The 21,118-nt window shown below is 41.1% G+C and overlaps 1 protein-coding gene across 9 annotated transcripts in view; it reads right to left on the reverse strand.

The window, feature by feature from the left end:
* Window positions 1-21,118, reverse strand: part of PHACTR4 (phosphatase and actin regulator 4) — a 116,968-nt gene that overhangs the window by 3,583 nt on the left and 92,267 nt on the right. For all 9 annotated transcript variants that reach the window (XM_030872418.3, XM_030872399.3, XM_030872457.3 and 6 more), the window contains 9 exons: window positions 19,598-19,762; window positions 18,485-18,880; window positions 13,670-14,273; window positions 12,093-12,280; window positions 11,159-11,312; window positions 4,931-4,986; window positions 3,649-3,710; window positions 2,245-2,382; window positions 1,547-1,623 (listed from right to left, as the gene is read on the reverse strand). In XM_030872418.3, the coding sequence (XP_030728278.2) occupies window positions 1,547-1,623; window positions 2,245-2,382; window positions 3,649-3,710; window positions 4,931-4,986; window positions 11,159-11,312; window positions 12,093-12,280; window positions 13,670-14,273; window positions 18,485-18,880; window positions 19,598-19,762 (1,840 nt within the window). The remainder of the gene's footprint in view (window positions 1-1,546; window positions 1,624-2,244; window positions 2,383-3,648; window positions 3,711-4,930; window positions 4,987-11,158; window positions 11,313-12,092; window positions 12,281-13,669; window positions 14,274-18,484; window positions 18,881-19,597; window positions 19,763-21,118) is intronic.

Genomic DNA, 21,118 nt, shown 5'->3' on the forward strand with positions numbered 1-21,118 from the left:
TACAATGTTCCTTCCTTCCTTCCTGTCCAAATAAATTATTTTACATAATTTAAGATGCAGCCTAAATGTCACCTTCTCTCTGACTTTCTTGTATTGTTGCTCAATATGGTACTTTACTACTAATACTACTACTAATAAAAAGAGCTAACACTGGACTTGCCTGGTGGCGCAGTGGTTAAGAATGTGCCTGCCAATGAGGGGACACGGGTTCGAGCCCTGGTCCTGGAAGATCCCACATGCCGCAGAGCAACTAAGCTCATGCGCCACAATTACTGAGCCTGTGCTCTAGGGCCTGAAAGCCACAACTACTGAGCCCGCATGCCACAACTACTGAGCCCATGTTCCACAACTACTCAAGCCTGTGCGCCTAGAGCCCGTGTTCTGTAACTAGAGAAGCCACTGCAATAAGAAGCCCACGCACCACGACGAAGAGTAGCCCCCGCTCACTGCAACTAGAGAAAGCCCGCGTGCAGCAACGAAGACCCAACGCAGCCATAAATAAACAAACAGATAAATAAATTTATTTTAAAAAAATAGCTAACACTGACATAGCCAGGAAATGGTGGAGTTGGGATACGAAACCTGACAGATTCAGGCCTCAGAATGACTAAGGCATTTATCATATGGATTGTACACAGTGGTACATAGGTCTCTTCCTGGATTAGACTATAATCTCCTTGCTGGCAAGTATGGTTTGTTATTTGAGTTCATATTACAGCACCCTGAATGGTGTTACTATTGTTCAAAGAATCTGCCTTCTCTAATCCTGTCAGAGTTCAGTACAAAAAAATTCTGTAGTTAAAATAACCATTTGTCTGTACTGTGATCGAAAAAAGTTTAACAATATTTTATTTCCAATTTTGCTTCTTCCTTTTTTTTTTTTTTTTTACAGCAAACTGTAATTGTCATTATAACTTCTTTCATTTAGCCTCCTTTTATAAATGTTCTGGGAGTCACCTACATACTTTCACTGATTCCATTTGTGGCTCGCTGAGTCTTTAGGTATGGGCTGGGTCCTTAATCACAACAGTAATTCCAAATCAAAATGCTTCTTGGCTTGTTTCATGATGTTTATACACTAAATTGGTAAGATCAAGTGTGCTAGAAAGGACTGAAACCAGAGAGGGCAGGCTGTTGTCTAGCTCAGCAACAGTTCCTCATCCATAACCTGGGACAGTGAAGTGCAGAGAAGAGAGCACCCAGTGGCTTTTAGTCATTCATTCCTTTCCCCACATCCTGGTTGTGCAAGTCAAGCACGTTACTTAACCTATTTGAGTCTACTTCCTCATCAAGAAAATGGGGATATGAACACACCTGGTATGTTTGCTGCAAGGATTAAATAAGATAATATACATAAAATGCCATATTCAATAAGGCATGAACTATGCCCCTTAGTTCTCATCTGTTTCTCTTAACGTAGTCTTCTTGCAATTAACACTGAGTGTTGTTCTTTTAACTATGTCATTAGAGTTCTTCCTAGCTGAACAACTCTGCTACATTTGCTTTCTGGTGGAGCTCTACTTAGCTCACAGTATTTGGGTCTTACCGTGTAAAATGTTTGCTCTCCTCATGAACTTCCATCTCTGAGCTTTTAAATTCATTTAATTCTTTTCTTATGGCGGCCTGCAGAGTAGAAACAAAAACGCTTCAGCATCTTCTGTCTGCTAGAGTACAGCAGTGTATCTGCCATCTAGTCTCTACTGTGCTTAACTCTGGGAGTGACTGCGACCCCCGGAAGGCAACCCAGAGGGAGGGAGGAAGCCAGGTCAACACATTGAGTGAAGCTCTGAGCCTGATGCATATCGCCTTTCCTGACACCCTTCATCTCATAATAAACCTGAAATCTCCAGTTAAATCGAAACACTCGAAGACCTCCAAAGAGATATTGTACTTTTTATAGTTTCCACAGCATGTAAAAGTGCTTTTCCTGTTATAAAAGTGAAATATGGGTAATTACTAAAATATTCCATCCAAACTCCCTCCAACCAAACATAACCACTGTTTAAAAATGTGTTGTATTTCCAGATTTTTGTACTCTGTGATGCAGCAGGGATTTTCTTCTGTTTCAGTTTTGGTGGTGGTGGTGAAGTCATTAGTATAAAGTTTTGGTTGGTACATCTTGGTATTTTGTACCTTAGATATTTAACATTATACGAGAAGTAGAAATTTTGTTATGGTTCCCCCTTCTAGTTAATGTCTTGTACCCTTCAAATAAAGAAAGAGAGACAGACAGACGACAGACACCTTGTCAGCAGGGGTCAGTTTGGTCCAAGGTTTGTCAGCTCGCCGGTCATAATCATGAGCATCTGTTACCTCCACGTATTCATTAAACCTCAGAATCTTCCTGGCAAGTAGTTCAGCCACAGTTGGCCTTTGACTGAGCTGAAAGAAATGAAGGCTCTCAGTTCACTATGCCAGGAGTTAGGCATCAATCATGCATTCAAACTGCCTCTAACTCAGAGCTTCAACCTTTCAGTGCACATCGGAATCAGCTGGGGACCTTTAAATGTGATTGATCCCTGGGTCCATCTTCAGAGATTCTGGGTATCAGGAGATTGTTTGTTTGTTTCTTTAAGCTCCACAGTGCACAGCCAAGACAGAGAACCATTGCTATAAACCAGTATAACCAGTGCTTCTCAAACTTCAACATGCATACAAACCATTTGGGGATGTGGTTAAAGTGTAGATTCTGACTAAGCAGATCTGGGGTGGGGCCTGAGATTCTGCATCTCTTACAAACTCCAGGTGATGCCAATGCTTCTGCTCCGTGGACCACATTTTGGGTAGCAAAAGGGTCAGGGCTACAAATTCATATCTAATACATTAGAAAGTGAGTACATTTAATATGAAAGCAATATCTATTAATGGGTAATATTAAGGGTGAATTTCCTTTCACCATGAATAATGCCCAAGATATCAGATTCTGTAACAAATCATGATTTAAGGTTGAACAATCAGGTAACTTGCTCAATCTATCAAGGATAATTCCTCTGGTCCTGGGGAAGGGGAGAAGTGGGAAAAATCAGGAGGAAAATGCCTAGATTCCTTGCTCTCCTGGGGATTCTTATACATTTTAAGAAATGTCTAGAGAACTCAGACCAACTCCAAGAATCTACAGGAGGTAATCACCAACTATTATGGAGGGAGGGAAAGGAAAAAGGGCTTAATCCCGGAGTTTAAGGGTTAACACAAGTTTGATACAGAAAAGATTCTACCCTAACTGATTTGGGACCAATGAGAAAATCCTATTTGGTTTTCATACTTTTCAGGTGTTACTAAGGGTCAAGTTCAGTTCTTTCTCTGTTTAGAAAACCACCAGTTTGCCCTGCAAAATTGAATTCTACACACTCCTCCTGTTACCGCTTCCATACGTCAACAGCTTTTATAGTCTACACCAAAATCCCAGGTCTACCAAATAAAAGGTCAAAACTTGTGCAAACATTTATTGAGCACCTTCTTGTGCCAGGCTTTCTTTAAACAGTAAAAATGGGGAAAAAAAAGTTCTTATAATGCTGTTTTCTGTATTTTCATCATGTGTTCTATTTTCACAGCAGTCTATGGCAATTCAAGTCAAATTTATTTCTTTCCAGTCAAATAGGTCATTCAAATACAAGACACACAGTGAGTGGACAGACAGAGACAGTGTACCTTTCTAGTGAGCCGACGTTTAATCTCTCGTTTTTCTGCCTGACGATCAGCTTCATTTTTAGCTACAGTTGACAGCCACAAACAAAGAATATTACTTCAAAATGGCAATCTGCATATCAAACGTTTCAGTAATTACACACAGATATTTCTTTTTTTTTTTTTTTTTGGCCGCACCCCATGACATGTAGGATCTTAGTTCCCTGACCAGGGATTGAACCCAGGCCCCCTACAGTGGAAGCCTGGAGTCTTAACCACTGGACTGCCAGGGAAGTCCCATACACAGATATTTCTTACAGGCTCCAAGTCAGAATAAAATACTTACTTTGGGACTGGTTAATCAAGACAATTTTCTTGTCAACTGGTGTAGTCAAATACTTAAGAGCATGGGTCAGCCAACTATGGTATCAAATCTGGCCAGCTGCCTGTACTTTTCCTGCCCATGAGCTAAGAATGGCCTTTACATTTTTAAATGGTTACATTTTGAATGGTTTGATAAGTACCTACATAATAGCTTCCTTGTGCTCTTTGGCCTGCAAAGTTGAAAATATTTACTATGTGCCCTGGAAGGAAAACTTTGCAGATCTTTGCTCAAGAGTAACCACTAACAATGGAGAATGGAGCTCACACTAGGTTTCACATGATAAGTCTATAAAGGCTCCCACACTTGTAACCCTATGAAGCCTAATCCTCTTCACTGTGGAGGTATTTAAGGACAAATTTCACCCTATAATCGGGAAAAATAAATCTGTGCTGGATTAGAATGCTATTTCAGTTAGTCATTTACATAAACAGAAAGCAAATTAAATACATGGTCCTATTTTCTGACTTTGGAGGTATGAAAGCCTTAAGAGATGAAAAAGGCAGAACAACCGCTGCATTTGAGACTTGCTCTGGGTCCCAGCTCTCAGACACTAGGAATAGGAAGGTCCACTCCAAATATACAACCACTACCTTACCTCTCTTAAGGCAGAGAAAAGTTGGGCAGCACACGCTGTCAAAACCTCTCAAATGCCCAAGGTAGGTGCAGGATACTATGAGAAAATTAAAATACAATTTTCTGGAGTATCCCAGTACACTAAACAATATCATAATGATATCTTGTAAAGGAAGCTTGGGGGGAACTATGTTCCTTCAGGGGTAAAAAGTATGAATACTCCTTCCTTGGCTAGAATACTCTCTCCTTGGCCCTTGTTGAAAAATGCTTCTCTTTTCTGTCATGTATATTAAAGTCAGAAACACACAAAGAAAATCTATACGACTTCATTTCCATAGCTGGACTCACGTTGTAGTATGTTTCGTTGTTCTAGTTCTTCTGGTGTTGGTCTTTGACTCAGTCGTCTAAAAAGGAGATAAATAAGAATATTGTCAATGTTAAGTCTCCCGGTCCTGTTTATAAAGATCTGTTTATGAAACACTTTTGAAACACGTTATGAAAAGTGTTTATAAAACACTTTTCACACTGAAAGTGTTAATACAGATATTACAACATAAAAAGGAATTGTACAGGCAAACAGGAGGCCAGGATTCTAGTTCTAGCTTTGATGCCAGCAAGCCCTATCACCACAAAAAAGCTCAGTTAGACCTTGAGTTACTCATGTGTAAAATGAAGATTTGGACTGTTCCGGTGGCAACCAACCAGATTTGCTCCTTCAGCATATGGGTTAACACAGATCCTCAAAGATATTAATAAAAATTCTCATTTAGGAAACCAGAATGAGGACTGAGACTGTGTGTGTGTGTGTGTGTGTGTGTGTGTGTGTGTGTATAATGCTTCCCATATGACTCTGATGTTCCTCTTTTTATTTTTATTTTATTTATTTTGTTTTATTTTTTTTTGGCTGTGCAGCATGTGGGATCTTACTTCCTCAACCAGGGACTGAACCTGCACCCCCCGCATTGGAAGCGTGGAGTCTTAACCACTGGACCGCCAGGGAAGTCCTCTTTTGATTTTGATTTATTTATTTAATATATTTATTTATTTATTTTTGGCTGTGTTGGGTCTTCGTTGCTGCACGCGGGCTTTTTCTAGTTGTGGCGAGCGGGGTCTAGTCTTTGTCGTGGTGCACAGGCTTCTCATTGCAGTGGCTTCTCTTGTTGCAGAGCGTGGGCTCTAGGGTGCGCAGGCTTCAGTAGTTGTGGCACATGGGCTCAGTAGTTGTGGCACACGGGCTTAGTTGCTCCGTGGCATGTGGGATCTTCCCAGACCAGGGCTCGAACCCATGTCTCTTGCGTTGGGAGGTAGATTTTTCTTTTTTTTTTTTTTGGCGGTACGTGGGCCTCTCACTGTTGTGGCCTCTCCCGCTGCGGAGCACAGGCTCTGGACGCGCAGGCCCAGCGGCCATGGCCCACGGGCCCAGCCGCTCCACGGCATGTGGGATCTTCCCAGACCAGGGCATGAACCTGTGTCCCCTGCATCGGCAGGTGGACTCTCAACCACTGTGCCACCAGGGAAGCCTCTCTTTTGATTTTTAAACCAGTGTTTTAGGAACTACTGGAATTTAAAGTTGTCTCTCTTGGAGTTATATTCTGTAAAACCTATGATTTTAATTTCAGTCCTCTCTGAAATATCTGATGAAGTTTCTCATCTCATTCCCAGTTCTGAGATGTTATTCACCAACGACAACTTGTCATTTCTAGAATCAGAAAGTTCTTCATTTCTTACTTTTAATGTATAGCTCTGACAGTATTTGAACTATGTGCTAGTAACTCTTTAGTTGCATGGAAAACTCCCACCCCCATTTTATATACAATTTACAACTTTATGTATTTCAAAGCGTTTCTTTTTTCAATGTTCATTAAAAAAAACACCACCACAGCTTTACGAAGGTATAAGTGACATACAATAAATTGCATGATTTGATATTTTGACATAGGTATGTCCCTATAAAATCATCACCAGGACTTCCCTGGTGGTGCAGAGGTTAGGAATCTGCCTGTCAATGTAGGGGACACGGGTTTGAGCCCTGGTCTGGGAAGATCCCACATACCGCGGAGCAACTAAGCCCGTGCGCCACAACTACTGAGCCTGAGCTCTAGAGCCTGTGAGCCACAACTACAGAAGCCCGCATGCCTAGAGCCCGTGCTCTGCAACAAAGAGAAGCCACAGCAACGAGAAGCCTGCATACCACAATGAAGAGTAGCCCCCGCTCGCCACAACTAGAGAAAGCCTACACGCAGCAATGGTGACCCAACACAGCAGCCAAAAATAAATGAATGAATAAATATATTTAAAAAAAAAGAGTGCATTAAACGATTTAGCTCCTCAGGGTAAAAATCTTAAAAAAAAAAAAATCATCACCACAGTCATGGTAAGGAACATGTCTATCACCCTTGGACTGATTTCCTAGCGCTGCTGTAACAAATTACTACAAAGTGAATGGCTTATAACATTCACTTTGTGAGACATTTATTCTCTCACAGCTCTGGAGTCCAGAAGTCCACAATCAAGGTGTTAAAAAGGTTGGTTCCTTCTGAAGGTTCAGAGGGAGAATGTGTCCCATGCCTCTCTCCGAGATCCTGGTGGTTGCCAGCAGTCCTTGGTGTTCTTTAGCTTGTAGATGCATCATTCCAGTATCTGCCTTAGTCACACAGCGATCTCTGTGTGTGTCTGTGTCTATCCATCCCAATTTCCCTCCTCTTATGAGGACACCAGTCATTGGATTAGAGCCTACCAAATCCAGTATGACCTCATCTTAAGTTGATTATATCTACACAGACCCTCTGTCCAAATAAGGTCACATTCAAAGGTACCAGAGATTAGGATTTATTTTGGAACATACAACTCTACCCACTACAACCTCCCTGACAAAATTTCCTTTCCTTTGTAATCTCTATCTCCCTGCCTCCAAGCAAACACTCATCTGCTTTATTTACTCTCAACCACCCTGCCCCGAGGCAGCCACTGATCTGTTTTATGTAACTATAAATTAGTTTTCATTTTCTAAAATTTTATATAAAATCATACAGTATGTACTCTTTTTTTTGTCTAGCTTCTTTCACTCAGGATAATTACTGAGATCCACCCAAGTAGTGGCATTATAAATAGTTCATTCCTGTTTACTACTCTGTAGCATTCCATCACAGGACTATGTTCATATTCATCCATTTATGTTTTGATGGACATTTAGGTTGTTTCTATTTTGGGGGACTATTAGAAATAATGGAATGGCTAGATCGTATGTTGTTTGATTTTTTTAAAGAGACTTACAAATTGTTTTCCGAAGTAGTCTATTTTACGCTCCCAGTCTATTTTACCACCACTGTGTGAGAATACAGCTGGGCCTCATCCTCAGCTACTCTTTTTTAAAATTAATTTTTATTTATTTATTTTTGCTATGTTGGGTTTCCGTTTCTGTGCAAGGCCTTTCTCTAGTTGTGGCAAGCGGGGGCCACTCTTCATCGCAGTGCGCGGGCCTCTCACTATCGCGGCCTCTCTTGTTGCGTAGCACAGGCTCCAGACGCGCAGGCTCAGTAGTTGTGGCTCACGGGCCTAGTTGCTACGTGGCATGTGGGATCCTCCCAGACCAGGGCTTGAACCCGTGTCCCCTGCATTAGCAGGCAGACTCTCAACCACTGCGCCACCAGGGAAGCCCCAGCAACTCTTAATATTATCAGTCTTTTATTATTTATTTTATTTTTAAAAATAAATTTATTTGTTTACTAATTTATTTTTGGCTGCGTTGGGTCTTCGCTGCTGTGCGCCGGCTTTCTCTAGTTGTGGTGAGCAGGGGATACTCTTCATTGCAGTGTGCGGGTTTCTTATTGCAGTAGCTTCTCTTGCTGCAGAGCACCGGCTCTAGGTGCGCGGGCTTCGGTAGCTGTGGCACGCAGCTCTAGAGCGCAGGCTCAGTAGTGGTGGCACATGGGCTTAGTTACTGTGCTGCATGTGGGATCTTCCACATGCCGGGCCCCCTGCATTGGGAGGGCAGAGTCTTACCCACTGGATCAACAGGGAAGTCCTTGCTTCCCCCACCATTTAAAAAGTGGGTTGTTTCTTACTGAGTTTGGAGAGTTCTTCATATATTCTAGAGATATAAGACCTTTATCAGATACATGGTTTGCAAATATTTTTCTCCCAGTTTGTGGCTTATTTTTACTTTTTTATTTTTAAACAGTGTCTTTCACAGAACAAAAAATTTTAATTTTGATGAAGTGCAATTTACCAATGTTTTTCTCTTAAGAACCATGCTTTGAGATCATATCTATGAAATCTTTCTTTAACCCATATTCTAGAAATTTTACAGTTTTAGCTCTCATATTTAAGTCTATGATCCATTTTGAGTTAATTTTTTATATGATACACTGAATGAATTGAAGTTATTTTTGTGCCAGGACCATTTGTTGAAAAGACCATCCCTTCTTAATGAAATTGTCTTTGTACCTTTGTCATAAATGAGTTGCACATATATGGGTGGGTCTATTTCTGGGCTCTCTCTTCTGTTCCATTGACTTCTTTGTCTATCCTACCTTTACGTCAATACCATACTGTTTAGGTTACTTTAGCTTTATAATATGTCTTAAAATAAGACAGTGTTAGTCCTCCAGTCCTGTTCTTTTTCACAGTTGCTTTATATTTCCGTAACAATTTTAGAATCAGTTTGTCAATTAAAGGGGGTATTTTGATTGGAACTGCATTAAATCTACTGATGTCTTGATAATACTGAGACTTCTGATCCATGAATACGTTATTTGTCTCCATATATTTAGGTCTTCTTTACTTTCTTCAGCATTATTTTGTACTTTTCAGTGCATAGGTCTTACACAATCTTTCATCAGGTTTATCCACAGGTATTTAAAGAGTTTTGATGGTATTGTAAATTGCTATTGTAAATGTTAATCTCTTGTATTTCTACATTTTAATTTTAGACTATTCATTGCTAGTGTCCAACAAGCTCTTCTAAGACGATTATGACCTGGGAAAAAACACTCAAAGATGAGCAACTAGCATTGCAATAAAGCCAAAGGAATCTATTATTATTATTATTTTTTTTTTTTTTGGCGGTACGTGGGCCTCTCACTGTTGTGGCCTCTCTCGTTGCGGAGCACAGGCTCCGGACGCGCAGGCTCAGCGGCCATGGCTCACGGGCCCAGCTGCTCCATGGCATGTGGGATCTTCCCGGACCAGGGCACGAACCCGTGTCCCCTGCATCGGCAGGCAGACTCTCAACCACTGCGCCACCAGGGAAGCCCAAGTAATCTATTATTAAAGATCCCCATTCTTGGATGAAATATACAGTGTGGGAATATAGTCAATAATAATGTAATATCTTTGTATGGTGACAGATGGTAACTAGACTTATTGTGGTGATCATTTTGCAATGTATAGAAATATCAAACCACTATGTTGTGCACCAGGAACTAATACAGTATTGTAGGTCTATTATACTCCAAAAACCAAACAAACAAACTCAGAAAAAGAGATCAGATCTGTGGTTACCAGAGGCAGGGGGTGGACAGGGGGAACTGGATGAAGGTGGTCAAAAGGTACAAACTTCCAGTTGTAAAATAAATACATACTAGGGATGTAATGTACAACATGATTAATATAATTAACATGTATGTTATATATCAAAGTTGTTAAAAGAGTAAAGCCTAAGAGTTCTCATCACAAGGAAAATACTTTTTCTTCCTGTTTCTTTTATTTTGTATCTATAGGAGACGATGGATGTTCATTAAGCTTATTGTGGTCATCATTTCATGATGTATGCAAGTCAAATCATTATGCTCTATGCCTTAAACTTATACAGTGCTGTATGTCAAATGTATCTCAATAAAACTAAAAGAAAAAAAAATCCCCATTCTTAACTAATTCCTAATCTTGATGGTCTCTTGCTGACACTCAGAGGGCCACAGTTCTGCATTAAGATTGCCATCAGCAAAGCCAGGTGTCTGAGGTAGGAGAGGAGAATATATTTTAATTAACAGGCATCCTTATTTGTTTTTAAGGAATACACCAGGAGTTCCACTTTCCGAGAGGAACATCTGAGGTGGGCAAACACTTGTCTGTATACCTAGACTCTATGTATAGTACATATGCAGGAAGCTGGCCTGCATTCAGTCTCTCTATGCTTTTGGTTCCAGCTGACTTGAAAAATATACTAACACGTTGAAAGGAGGCAGTTACATGGAACATGTGAAATAGATACAATGGAAATTATGTGTGTGATTTTTAACTGGGCTGGCACCTCATGGTTGAGCAAGCCAGAAGAGGCTTGCTGTCCTGGGAGCCACCTAAATCCTTAGAAACTTTAAAAAAAAACATACTTATGTTTATCTTATGGTGTAAAGCTGTGAGATCTATCTCATGGTTTAAAGCTCTGAGAGCCATCTAGTTCCTTAATTTCCAAACTCTTAGAAGATACCCATCTGTGTACAATATGTATTTTTAAAAATTATGCTATTTCTAAAATTAAAAAAATAAAGATACCTGCATGCTCCACCACAAAGTACATCTCTAAGACATGTACTGGCATAATCGAATCAAATCAATCTATTCTAAGAAAAGGCCTACCGGATGAGCGTGTTCCCAATCTGGTGCCGTATTTCATTCCACTCCTCTTTGCTTTTTCGAGGCCAAGAATTCACGTTCATTTCAGGTTCACTGGGTCTGTGGTTCAACTTCATTGCCAGTGTGTCTTTCCTCTTCACTTTGTTGGCCAGAGCACCTTTGTACAAGGGAAAGAAAAACATGTAGGAGCTTAAAGCTCAGCCTCACCTGGAGCTAGGTAAGAGTCTGAATAAACAATATCATAATCCCAGCTTTCTAGCTGGCCTCTGATGATCCACCTAACAGAGAGGTGGGGGTAAAGCTGAGGACATCTAAAAATCTTTTTAGCAGATGGCCTCAGACGGGCTAAAAATATCTTTTCCCTTCTACCAGTTCTCTGTCTACATTTTTCTTCTTAATAAGAGTTGCTAGAGGAGGGATGGTCTAAGCAGGGGACAGCCTCTGAATTACAACACAGAGGCATTTGCACTAACACACCTCATAAGGTTCGTACTCTTAAAGCTGCTTTCCACTTTTAGGAATCAGGATTCTATTATTCACAGATGTGTGTACATGAACATGTTTTTTTTCTTTGCCCCATGAACACAGGAAGCTCACTAGGCTGAAGGAGTGCATCATTTTTGTCTTTTCCACAAAGCCCAAATACCAACTTTCCTTTACTCCACATTCTTTAACACCATCAAGGTAAATAATTTTTAAATCAAAACCAAACACATAAAAAACTGATTGACTCAACCTACTGGGCTCCCTCTCACTGGCTTGTTATAACAATGGGAACAGCAGGGACAAGAGTCTTTCACAGAGCCTTCCAAGAGCAGTCAGCCAGACGACTCGATGGGAGAGGGTGCCTGCTTCCATGCATCTTACACTTGCTAAGACCAGCACACAGCTTTATCTGTAAGAGAACTTTCTCCTTCTCTTCCCCTCCCTTTCTTACTATGATGGCTTTCATCTTCATCCTCTTCATCTCGGTATTGAATAGGACCTTCTGAATCAGAGTCACTCTCTTTCCCTTCTTCTTCCTCCTGCAGACACTGCGGTAGTTTAGGAATGACTGAGGTAGATGCTACATCTGCATCGAATGCAATTATGTGGATCTGCTCCTCCTCTTCTTCATCGTCTGGACTAACAAATTAACATAATTACATTTTACGTTTTCCTTTCAGAGACATAAAGAATAACTGATTTGCAAGGCAAACTACTAAATAACCATGAAAAAGTCCATAAATGAAATAATTTATAGTTATTTCCCTTAATTTTTACATTCTTGCTAAGAAACTTTTTAGCAGCTATTAATCTAAAGGGCTCTGGGTTCAAATCCCAGATCTACAACTTATTTACTAGCTTGTTAAGTTATTTAATTTTTCTGTAAATGTGAATGATACCTACCTTGTTGGTTTGTTCTTAGAATGAAATAGACAAATTCTAGAATGCACTAGTGTCTTGCACATAGGGCCCTGATGATCAATACATAAAATGCAAGTTTGCCTTGGTCTGATTGAATGAGAAGATCACACAGCATCTAACACAGTACTTGGCTCATGGAAGATACTCAATAAAAATACTTAACCCATTTCCTAAACCAAGGAAGCAAAGAGAAGTACAGATGAAAACTAACTTCTTTGCTTTACACTCTGGAGGCATAAAACTATTACTTAGTCTACTTCAAATTCCTAAACTGTCTCAAAATAAATAATGCAAAATAAATAATACCAGGAAGTACAAAAGATTATGGCAAAAAAACCAAAAAGTAGGATACTGCAACAACTCTATAACCATTCTTTTAGTTATTAGTAAGACAAATTTCCAACTTGCCAAGAAGTGTTAATCTTCAGTCACAATTTGTCTGAATTTTAAAAAGACAGACAAAATAGGTATAAGTACCAATGCTACTGTGAACAGATTGAGTGTTTGGGGACAGATGAGGGAGAGAAAAGATGAGCAGTTTCAGTCTGTGGGGCTGGAATACTGAGCTATCTTTCAGAGCTCCCTTCTTTTTCTCTAGGCTTCTCTCTGTCTCTCTCTACCAGGTTCTGTGCCAGGCACTAGAGCTTTCAGATTTGTCTAATTTCATTCTCGCAAGCCTATGAGGTAGGTATTATTTCTGTTTACAGGTTAGACAACTGAAGAGCAGGAAGATTAAGTAACATACACTACTGCACGCTAGTAAATCAGAGGCAGAGCTGGGATTTGAACCCAGAGCCATCTTACTCCAAGGTCAATGTTCATAAGCACCATGTTACACTGCTTCCCGTATATCATATAAAAATACATAGTGATTTTAATTTTCAAGTACAGAAGTTTGTAATTTTTGTATCATCATGGAAATTTCTGCCATGGAAACAATGTTATAGAAATCAGGAGAGTAAAAGTTCAAATTCAAGAACATGTCCTATTTGTTGAGTATTCTTCTTAATTTAAATTTATTCACATTTTCTCTCTATAAGTAATTTTTTCCCAGAAGGACTAGCTACAGTAAAGAGGGAAAAAGAAGCAAGCTTTAAAGGCACTCACACTTTCAGCATTTCAATAGTGATGGGAAGTGACCTGGTCCGACCCAGGGTACTGCTGTCCTCAGAAAAGTTGTCACTGTTCTCGAAGAGCAATGAATGAGCTCTATGAGAGCCTTCCAAGGGAGGAGTCATGGGGAGTGGGCTGGCCAGGGCCTGCTGGATTCGGATATGCAGTGGGACTTGGGGCAGCCTAGAGGGTACATGGGGCTCCCCAAAGCTGTGGTCCAACATCCTCTTGGGTACTTCCCTTTTCTGACTTTCCTGCTGGGGAACCTCCTGGGGTAGGTCTAAGGAAGGTGGAAACTCATTTTCTGGCACAACTTGAAAAGTCTTAGCAGGGAATGGAGGGGACTGAGGGGGTTCTGGAGGTATATGAGTAGGCAGTGGGGGGGATGGGGCGGTAGGGGGGATCATCAGCAGGGGTTCGGAGCCCACAGAGCATGTGCTCTTCTCTTTCTGATCACTTGGTGCTTTTGTGGTGGTGGCAGTGGCAGCAGCAGACTCTGAGGTGGGTACCAAAGTTGATGGAATGCCTCTCTTAGGTGGTAAAGGTGGGGACAGCTTTGATAACAACGTACCACTGTTTATTGCTTGGGATAGTTCAGCTGGAAAAGAGAAAGCAACACCTCAGTTTAAGATGGCTTTACAGTGCTTTGAGGGGCCAGTCCAGGGCCTAGAATTAGAGCTGAGCTCAGTCTTAATCTTTTGGGCAAATTATACCATTTCATGGCTTTGCCATTCCCTAGCTATCTAATCCTGAAACAAAATTAATATTTAAATATATAGAAGCCCTAATAAATATACAGAGGTGTAGGAAGACCACTACCTTAATATTTTGATGAGAAACTTCTTACTTCTTTACTATGATAATAGACATGACAATTTTTTATGACTTGATCTTGGTGTAGATAAAGTTAATATGAAAAAAAACAAAAAAAATGTGGCTAGTAAATTCTTTTGTCTAACAGTACTCCATTAAAAAATTTAAACATGCAGATTGAAACAAAAAAACAAACACTATCAGGCATTGTTACCATATACTGATAAATAATGATATCTAGATATCAGAGCACTTTATTATTAAACTATCAATGATATCTTGGATTTTTATAGCAAACGCAGAGGCCTTTGAAGAAAGCAAGGTGCTTTTCTATCCTTGACTTCATGTTCTTCTTATACAAGAGATCATCTTTACCATTTTACAGAAGCAAAAACTGAGGCCACAGAAGTTATGTGACTTGCCCAAGATCATACTACAAACTGGTAAGGACTCAGCTAGTTCCCTGGACTCATTATGAGGCTCCATCATCTGGATCCCACTGACTTTGTTTCTTATTAGTGTCCACACCTCTTCTTGTCCTTTATGTCCAATCTGTCATCTCCACTCTTCACTACCCTATGGGCTCCCTGACAACAGGGCACCCCTTGTCTCTATCAGCATATTCACAGGGTGGGGCACAGTGCCTGGCACATAGTGGGTCCTCAATACATGTTTACTAGATGAGAGGCCCCTACCCTGTATCATGACAGTATATATCCCTATGTGATCCCCCAAAGCCCACAACGTCTCAGGTGTTGATTCCACAAAGTCCCTTTGGAGAGCTCCAAATGGCTTCTAAGAAGTGGATCGGGCTTCCCTGGTGGCGCAGTGGTTGAGAGTCCGCCTGCCGATGCAGGGGACACGGGTTCGTGCCCCGGTCCGGGAAGATCCCACATGCCGCGGAGCGGCTAGGCCCGTAAGCCATGGCCGCTGAGCCTGCGCGTCCGGAGCCTGTGCTCCACAGCGGGAGAGGCCACAACAGTGAGAGGCCCGCATACCGCAAAAAAAAAAAAAAAAGAAGTGGATCAACACATCACAAAAGGTCAACCTTGCAAAATAATTAAATAGTAGTTCTCTCGGTTACCAACCTCCAACCCTCTACCCAAACCCCTCACTTGTTTTCAAAGGTTTTATATGTCTTACCTAGAGAGCAACACTTCAAGTTTCCCTAAATTAAAAATTTAACTGCACTAAATCCCATTCCATTGGCAGCATTCAAAGTAAAAGTCTAGCTAATCTGATAATGCTTTAATGTCACTCTTCATAAGTAAAATTTTAAAAGGTCCTTCTAGAAAAATACTGCATACACATATAAAAAAGGATTCGAAAAATGTGAATTTCAGGATCAATAAAAGGTATTTTTTGGTAGACTGGATTTTTGCTGTCTGTCTAAAAACAGTGGTTAGCTATTCCATCTACAACAAAACCCACCCCTGACAAGACCAAATTTGAGTATTTTAACATTTGAATTGATAAAGTAAATTACCTTTGGTAATTTATGGAAAACATATACCTGAAAAGTAAAGGAAATGACCTCTGGTACACATACCCTCTGGTACAAATACCCAATGGCATTTGGCTGTAGTTCCGTGGGAAAGATGCCAAAATGTTCATTGGAGGGGTTACAAATTCCCTTCATCTGTTCAGTTATTTATGGTGGTCCTTCCTTAGTCCCAACACTACTAATTAGTCCTAATACTATTATGCCCGTTAGTAGACATAGCAATGTCTAAACATTGGTTTCCAAATGTTTGGGTTTCATGGACCAATACTATTAAAAAGATTCTCAACCAATCTCAGGTTGTCAATTTTTATTATTTTCAACTAAGGCTTCTTTTTTTTTTTGGCCGTGCTGCATGGCTTGTGGGATCTTAGTTCTCAGCCAGGGATTGAACCCAGGTTCCCAGCAGTGGAAACATGGCACCCTAACCACTGGACTGCCAGTGAATTCCCTCAACTAAGGCTTGATATTCAGTAAACCACTTATGAACACAACCCCTTCATGGAAGAAATGGTCTTTTAACACCAAAGAATTAGGAAGGTCCATAATTTCAGAATAAAGGATAGTCCTTTTATTTATTTATTTTTTTGGGCCTATGTCGTGCAGCTTGTGGGATCTCAGTTCCTCGACCAGGGATTAAACCCAGGCCACGGCAGTGAAAGCTCGGAATCCTAACTACTAGGCCAGCAGGGAACTCCCTAAAGGATAGTTCTTTAAATCAAGTCTACTTAACCTTAATAAAAACTCTGTGAACTATCCTATTTTTCTCTTTCTGCCGAGGACCACTTGTGGACTGATGTTGGTCCCTCAGTCACAGGGCCTATTGCTTTGGGCTATTCATCTGAGGCCAAGAGTGGCCTCCGCAGTTTAGCCCAGGATACAGTACACATATTATCATTTTTTAATATTGTCTTACCCTGAAAAGGGTGGAGTACTACTGGTTTAGAGCAGTGGTTCTCGATGTGTGGTCCCCATATACAGAGCATCAGCATCATCTGGGAACTCATCAGAAATGCAACTTCTCAGGCACTACCCCAGACTTACTGAATTGGAAACTCTAAGGGCAGAGCCCAGCACTCTGTGTTTTAACAAGCCCTCCAGGTGACCATGATGAGAACCCCTGTTTAGACAACAGGTTGAGAACACAAGTATACAGGACAGAGGTCTGTACTCCAGAGTTGAAAAGGTTGTGTTTGGTTTCTATCTTTCACTAACTGCAACCTGAGTCAATCACAACTTCTTCACATTCTTATTGCCCTAACTATATAATAGATAAAATAGATAGAACTTCACAAGGTTTTGAAAATAAGTATATGAAAGCTCCTCAGTCCTCAGAGATAAGTCAACACAGCACTATCCATCCAAGGTAGTGATAATAATAATAATAACCTTCATCCTGTTTTTATCAAGCTCCTCCAACCTGCTATAGTCACAATGAACTCTAAGCCTGTTTTTCAAGGTTCTAGTCACTCCATACAATTTGGTTAATTAGCCATTTGATGAGCACACTTTTTGCTTCTCCAATCATTAACAAAAACTTTAAGCAGTACTAAGCCTAATATCATTTTTCTTGAAAAACTACCTTTTTCCCTCTCCTCCCTTTCTTAAAATTCCTCTAAATTTATATAAGGAAAACTGACCTAAATATACTATAATATATTCAGGTAAATATAAAAAAATTACTAAACCAATAAAAAGTTACTGGTTATCTTCCCTGCTTTCATTCTTCTACCACTTATTTTATTAAAAGTAGCATTCTTAACTCTCCTGAGACAAAACATGATTTTATCAGGATAATTTAAATACCTTTGCAGTTCCCCATGAATGTACTATGCCAGACACTGAATCGCAAGTTACACTGGCACCTATACAATCATCTTTTTATCTACTGGATTTATGCTGAAGGAAGGCATTGGCAGTTTAAAGTAGGTTAAAGAAAAAACCCTTTTCTCCAAGCAGATCAAACCCATTGTGGTCTTCACACGTACAGTCCCCCAACTACAAACAGTAGTTCAGAAACATTGTTTTAGGAAAATAAATATTAATCCCCCAAAACTTGAACCTAATTTTAGTGATATTTAACCCCACTGTTTCCATTTATAGCCATCTGCCTCATTTTCAAGGCTTTTTTCTATATTGAGGGCATTCGTAAGGACAAGCTATGGAGAACTCTCTCACAGACCAAATCAATATTGTACCAGTTATCCAATAAAACAACTGTCTTGGGCTTCCCTGGTGGCGCAGTGGTTGAGAGTCCGCCTGCCGATGCAGGGGACACGGGTTCGTGCCCCGGTCCGGGAAGATCCCACATGCCGCGGAGCGGCTGGGCCCGTGAGCCATGGCTGCTGAGCCTGCGCGTCTGGAGCCTGTGCTCCGCAACGGGAAAGGCCACAACAGTGAGAGGCCCGCGTACCGCAAAAAAACCCAAAAAAAACCAAACAACTGTCTAAAACCAAACCAAACCCCAAACAATGGAAATCTAAAGACTTACTTACCAATGACAGGGTTGCTGTTTCTGTGAGCTGGTTTAGGGGGAGGGATAGGGGGCTGCTTGGCAGGAACTGTATGAGTGAGGCTCGGGGTAGCAGTAGTGTTAGTGCTGGCAGAAGAAGCAGGCAGAGTCCTGGGTGCTTGGGAAGGGGGGACAGAGGAATTAACCGTTTTTGCTGGGTTTGTGGCAGCTGTGGTGGCAGCAGGTGCTGTGGTGATGGCAGTGGTGGGCGTGGAGGAGAGTGGTCTTGCTGTGCTGCCAGAGGAAGTGGCATCCTTTGCTTGCCCTTCATTTGCTTCGTGAGAAGAGGACAAGTGTCTTTTAGGGGGAAGTAAAGGCTGTTTGGGTACATTCTCAGGAATGGACTCTGCTTCAGAATTAGGCTGGTTTCCAGTTGAGCCTGTGTAATAACAGATGTGATTTAAAAGGAAAGAGTTACAAGACAGACTGAAAAAGCTAACACACCCATAGCTTACGGTCAATTCCATCCATTATTTAATGTATAGATTGGTTTATGGACAAAGTTTCCCAACCTCAACGTACTTAAGGTATATGACACTTTCTCAATCATAAGACAGACTTGTTATGGTAGTGATTCTTCATACAAGAGCCAGGCAACTGGACACAGAGTCCCTTGGGTGGAGGAGGAGGAATGTGTAGCTTGAAAAAGTCCTACAGTTATCTGATATTTAACATCCTCTTCCATCCTTGAGAATCACACATTTAGGTATTTTGTGAATACAAGAATGAGGGGAGAAATTGTACTTAAAGTGGCAACTAGGTGAGGAACTGCTAGAGGAGAACAGAAGTCCCTCTGGATTTTATTTCTCCCCTGGCTCTTGTAAACCCCCGAAGTAAATTAGAATGACTGATCCATGGCTCTTAAACTAAAAAATTCAGAGTTGGGCTTCCCTGGTGGCGCAGTGGTTGAGAGTCCGCCTGCCGATGCAGGGGACACAGGTTTGTGCCCCAGTCCGGGAGGATCCCATGTGCCGCAGAGCGGCTGGGCCCGTGAGCCAAGCCTGCTGGGCCTGCGCGTCCGGAGCCTGTGCTCCACAAAGGGAGGGGCCCCAGCAGTGAGAGGCCCGCGAACTGCAAAAAATTCAGAGTTAATTACCTAGTCGCTTCTTTGGGTCCTCTTCTGGAATAGGCTTCTTAAGACTTGCTATTCTTCTTGGTTTTTCCTCTACTTGGACTGGACTAGAGGATCTGGCACTCCCTATGGGGGTGGTATGGCCATTCTTTAACGTGGCATGGCTCAACTTCCCTGGATCCTCACCACCTGCAAGGTCCAAAAGAAAGAGCAAATTGATGGACTGGTGTGGTCAGGTAGGGAGAAGAGTTGGCAATTTCTAACCTTTCTTATCCCCTTTATCCAACCCTCTTCCTGTTTTAGCTTATTATTTAGATTTTATAGTAGTAATGAAAATAAGTAGTTCTTTTTCCAATAAACATTTGATTGTCTATTATGTGCCGGGTGCTTTGCTACATGAATAAGACAGATTTATTTCACACAAATAATTACAATGCTAAATGTTAAGAGCTATTATGAGTGATGTGCTATGGTACAAATGAAGAAACAATTTTCTTGGGGGTGGGAATGGGGTTAGAAAAGCTTCACAGAAAGTCGTAGCTAAACTGAGTCTTAAAGGAGGAGTAGGAGCCTGCCACTCGATGACAAGATGAGCAAAGACCATGTAGGAAGAAGAAATAGCATGTATGAAGGTGTGAAATTATTCGACATGTTTGGGAACTGACAATTAGTTTGTCCTGGCAGGAGAACAGATGCACATAAGAAAAAGTTAATAGGAATGGAAAGGCAAGCAAAAGCCAGCCTATGAAGGGTGCCAAGCACCATGTAAAAGAGCCTGGACTGAATCCTTTAGGAAACAGGAAGCCAAAGAATTAAAGTAGGAGAGAGATATGATCTGCTCTGTCTTTTAGAAAGTTAATTCTGAGAGCTGTGAGAAGGATGGATTAGGCAGTGATTGGAATAGGAAAACTAATAATGAGCAGAATGTAGGTGAGAAATAGCAGAGGGTGCCTGAGGGCATTAGGAGTGGACAGCAAGGGGGAGAACTGATAGACACACCAAAGGTAAAACACGGTACACATGATGAATTCCTATAAGCTAAACTGCAGGAATGATCACTAGGCTGCAGGCTTTGGGATGAACACTCATCGCTATTAAACTTGTAGGCAAGATCCTTTTATGGAGGAAATAGACAAGTGTTCCCAGTTACTGCTGAGGTTTCCTTTGGAGGAGAGAACTGAAACACTGAGGTTAGAGACTGAAAACTGTCTCACCTCCTAGTGTCATGGGAACTGGAACTATTTGCTCTCTAGTTACTCTCTTTGTTTTCCATAGGGAGACACTCTTCATTTTAGTGTCTCTTGAGTTAGTCCCTCGAGTTCTCATAGACCAGACTCCCTCACCCCAACCCACCACTTCCTACTAAGAGATTAGACAGTATCATTCTTCATACAGTCTCAGAAAGAGGTGGAGCTTGGGCTAAAAGTAGTATAAGTCTAAGGCAAATGAGCACTGAATGAAAAATGTACTTCTAAAGTGAAAGTATTCTGACAACTATTTTTTAAATTTTAAAACAGAGGAAGGGACAAGATGACAACAACTATG

The sequence above is a fragment of the Globicephala melas genome, chromosome 1 (genome assembly GCF_963455315.2).
Source record: "Globicephala melas chromosome 1, mGloMel1.2, whole genome shotgun sequence".
Lineage (NCBI taxonomy): Eukaryota > Metazoa > Chordata > Mammalia > Artiodactyla > Delphinidae > Globicephala > Globicephala melas.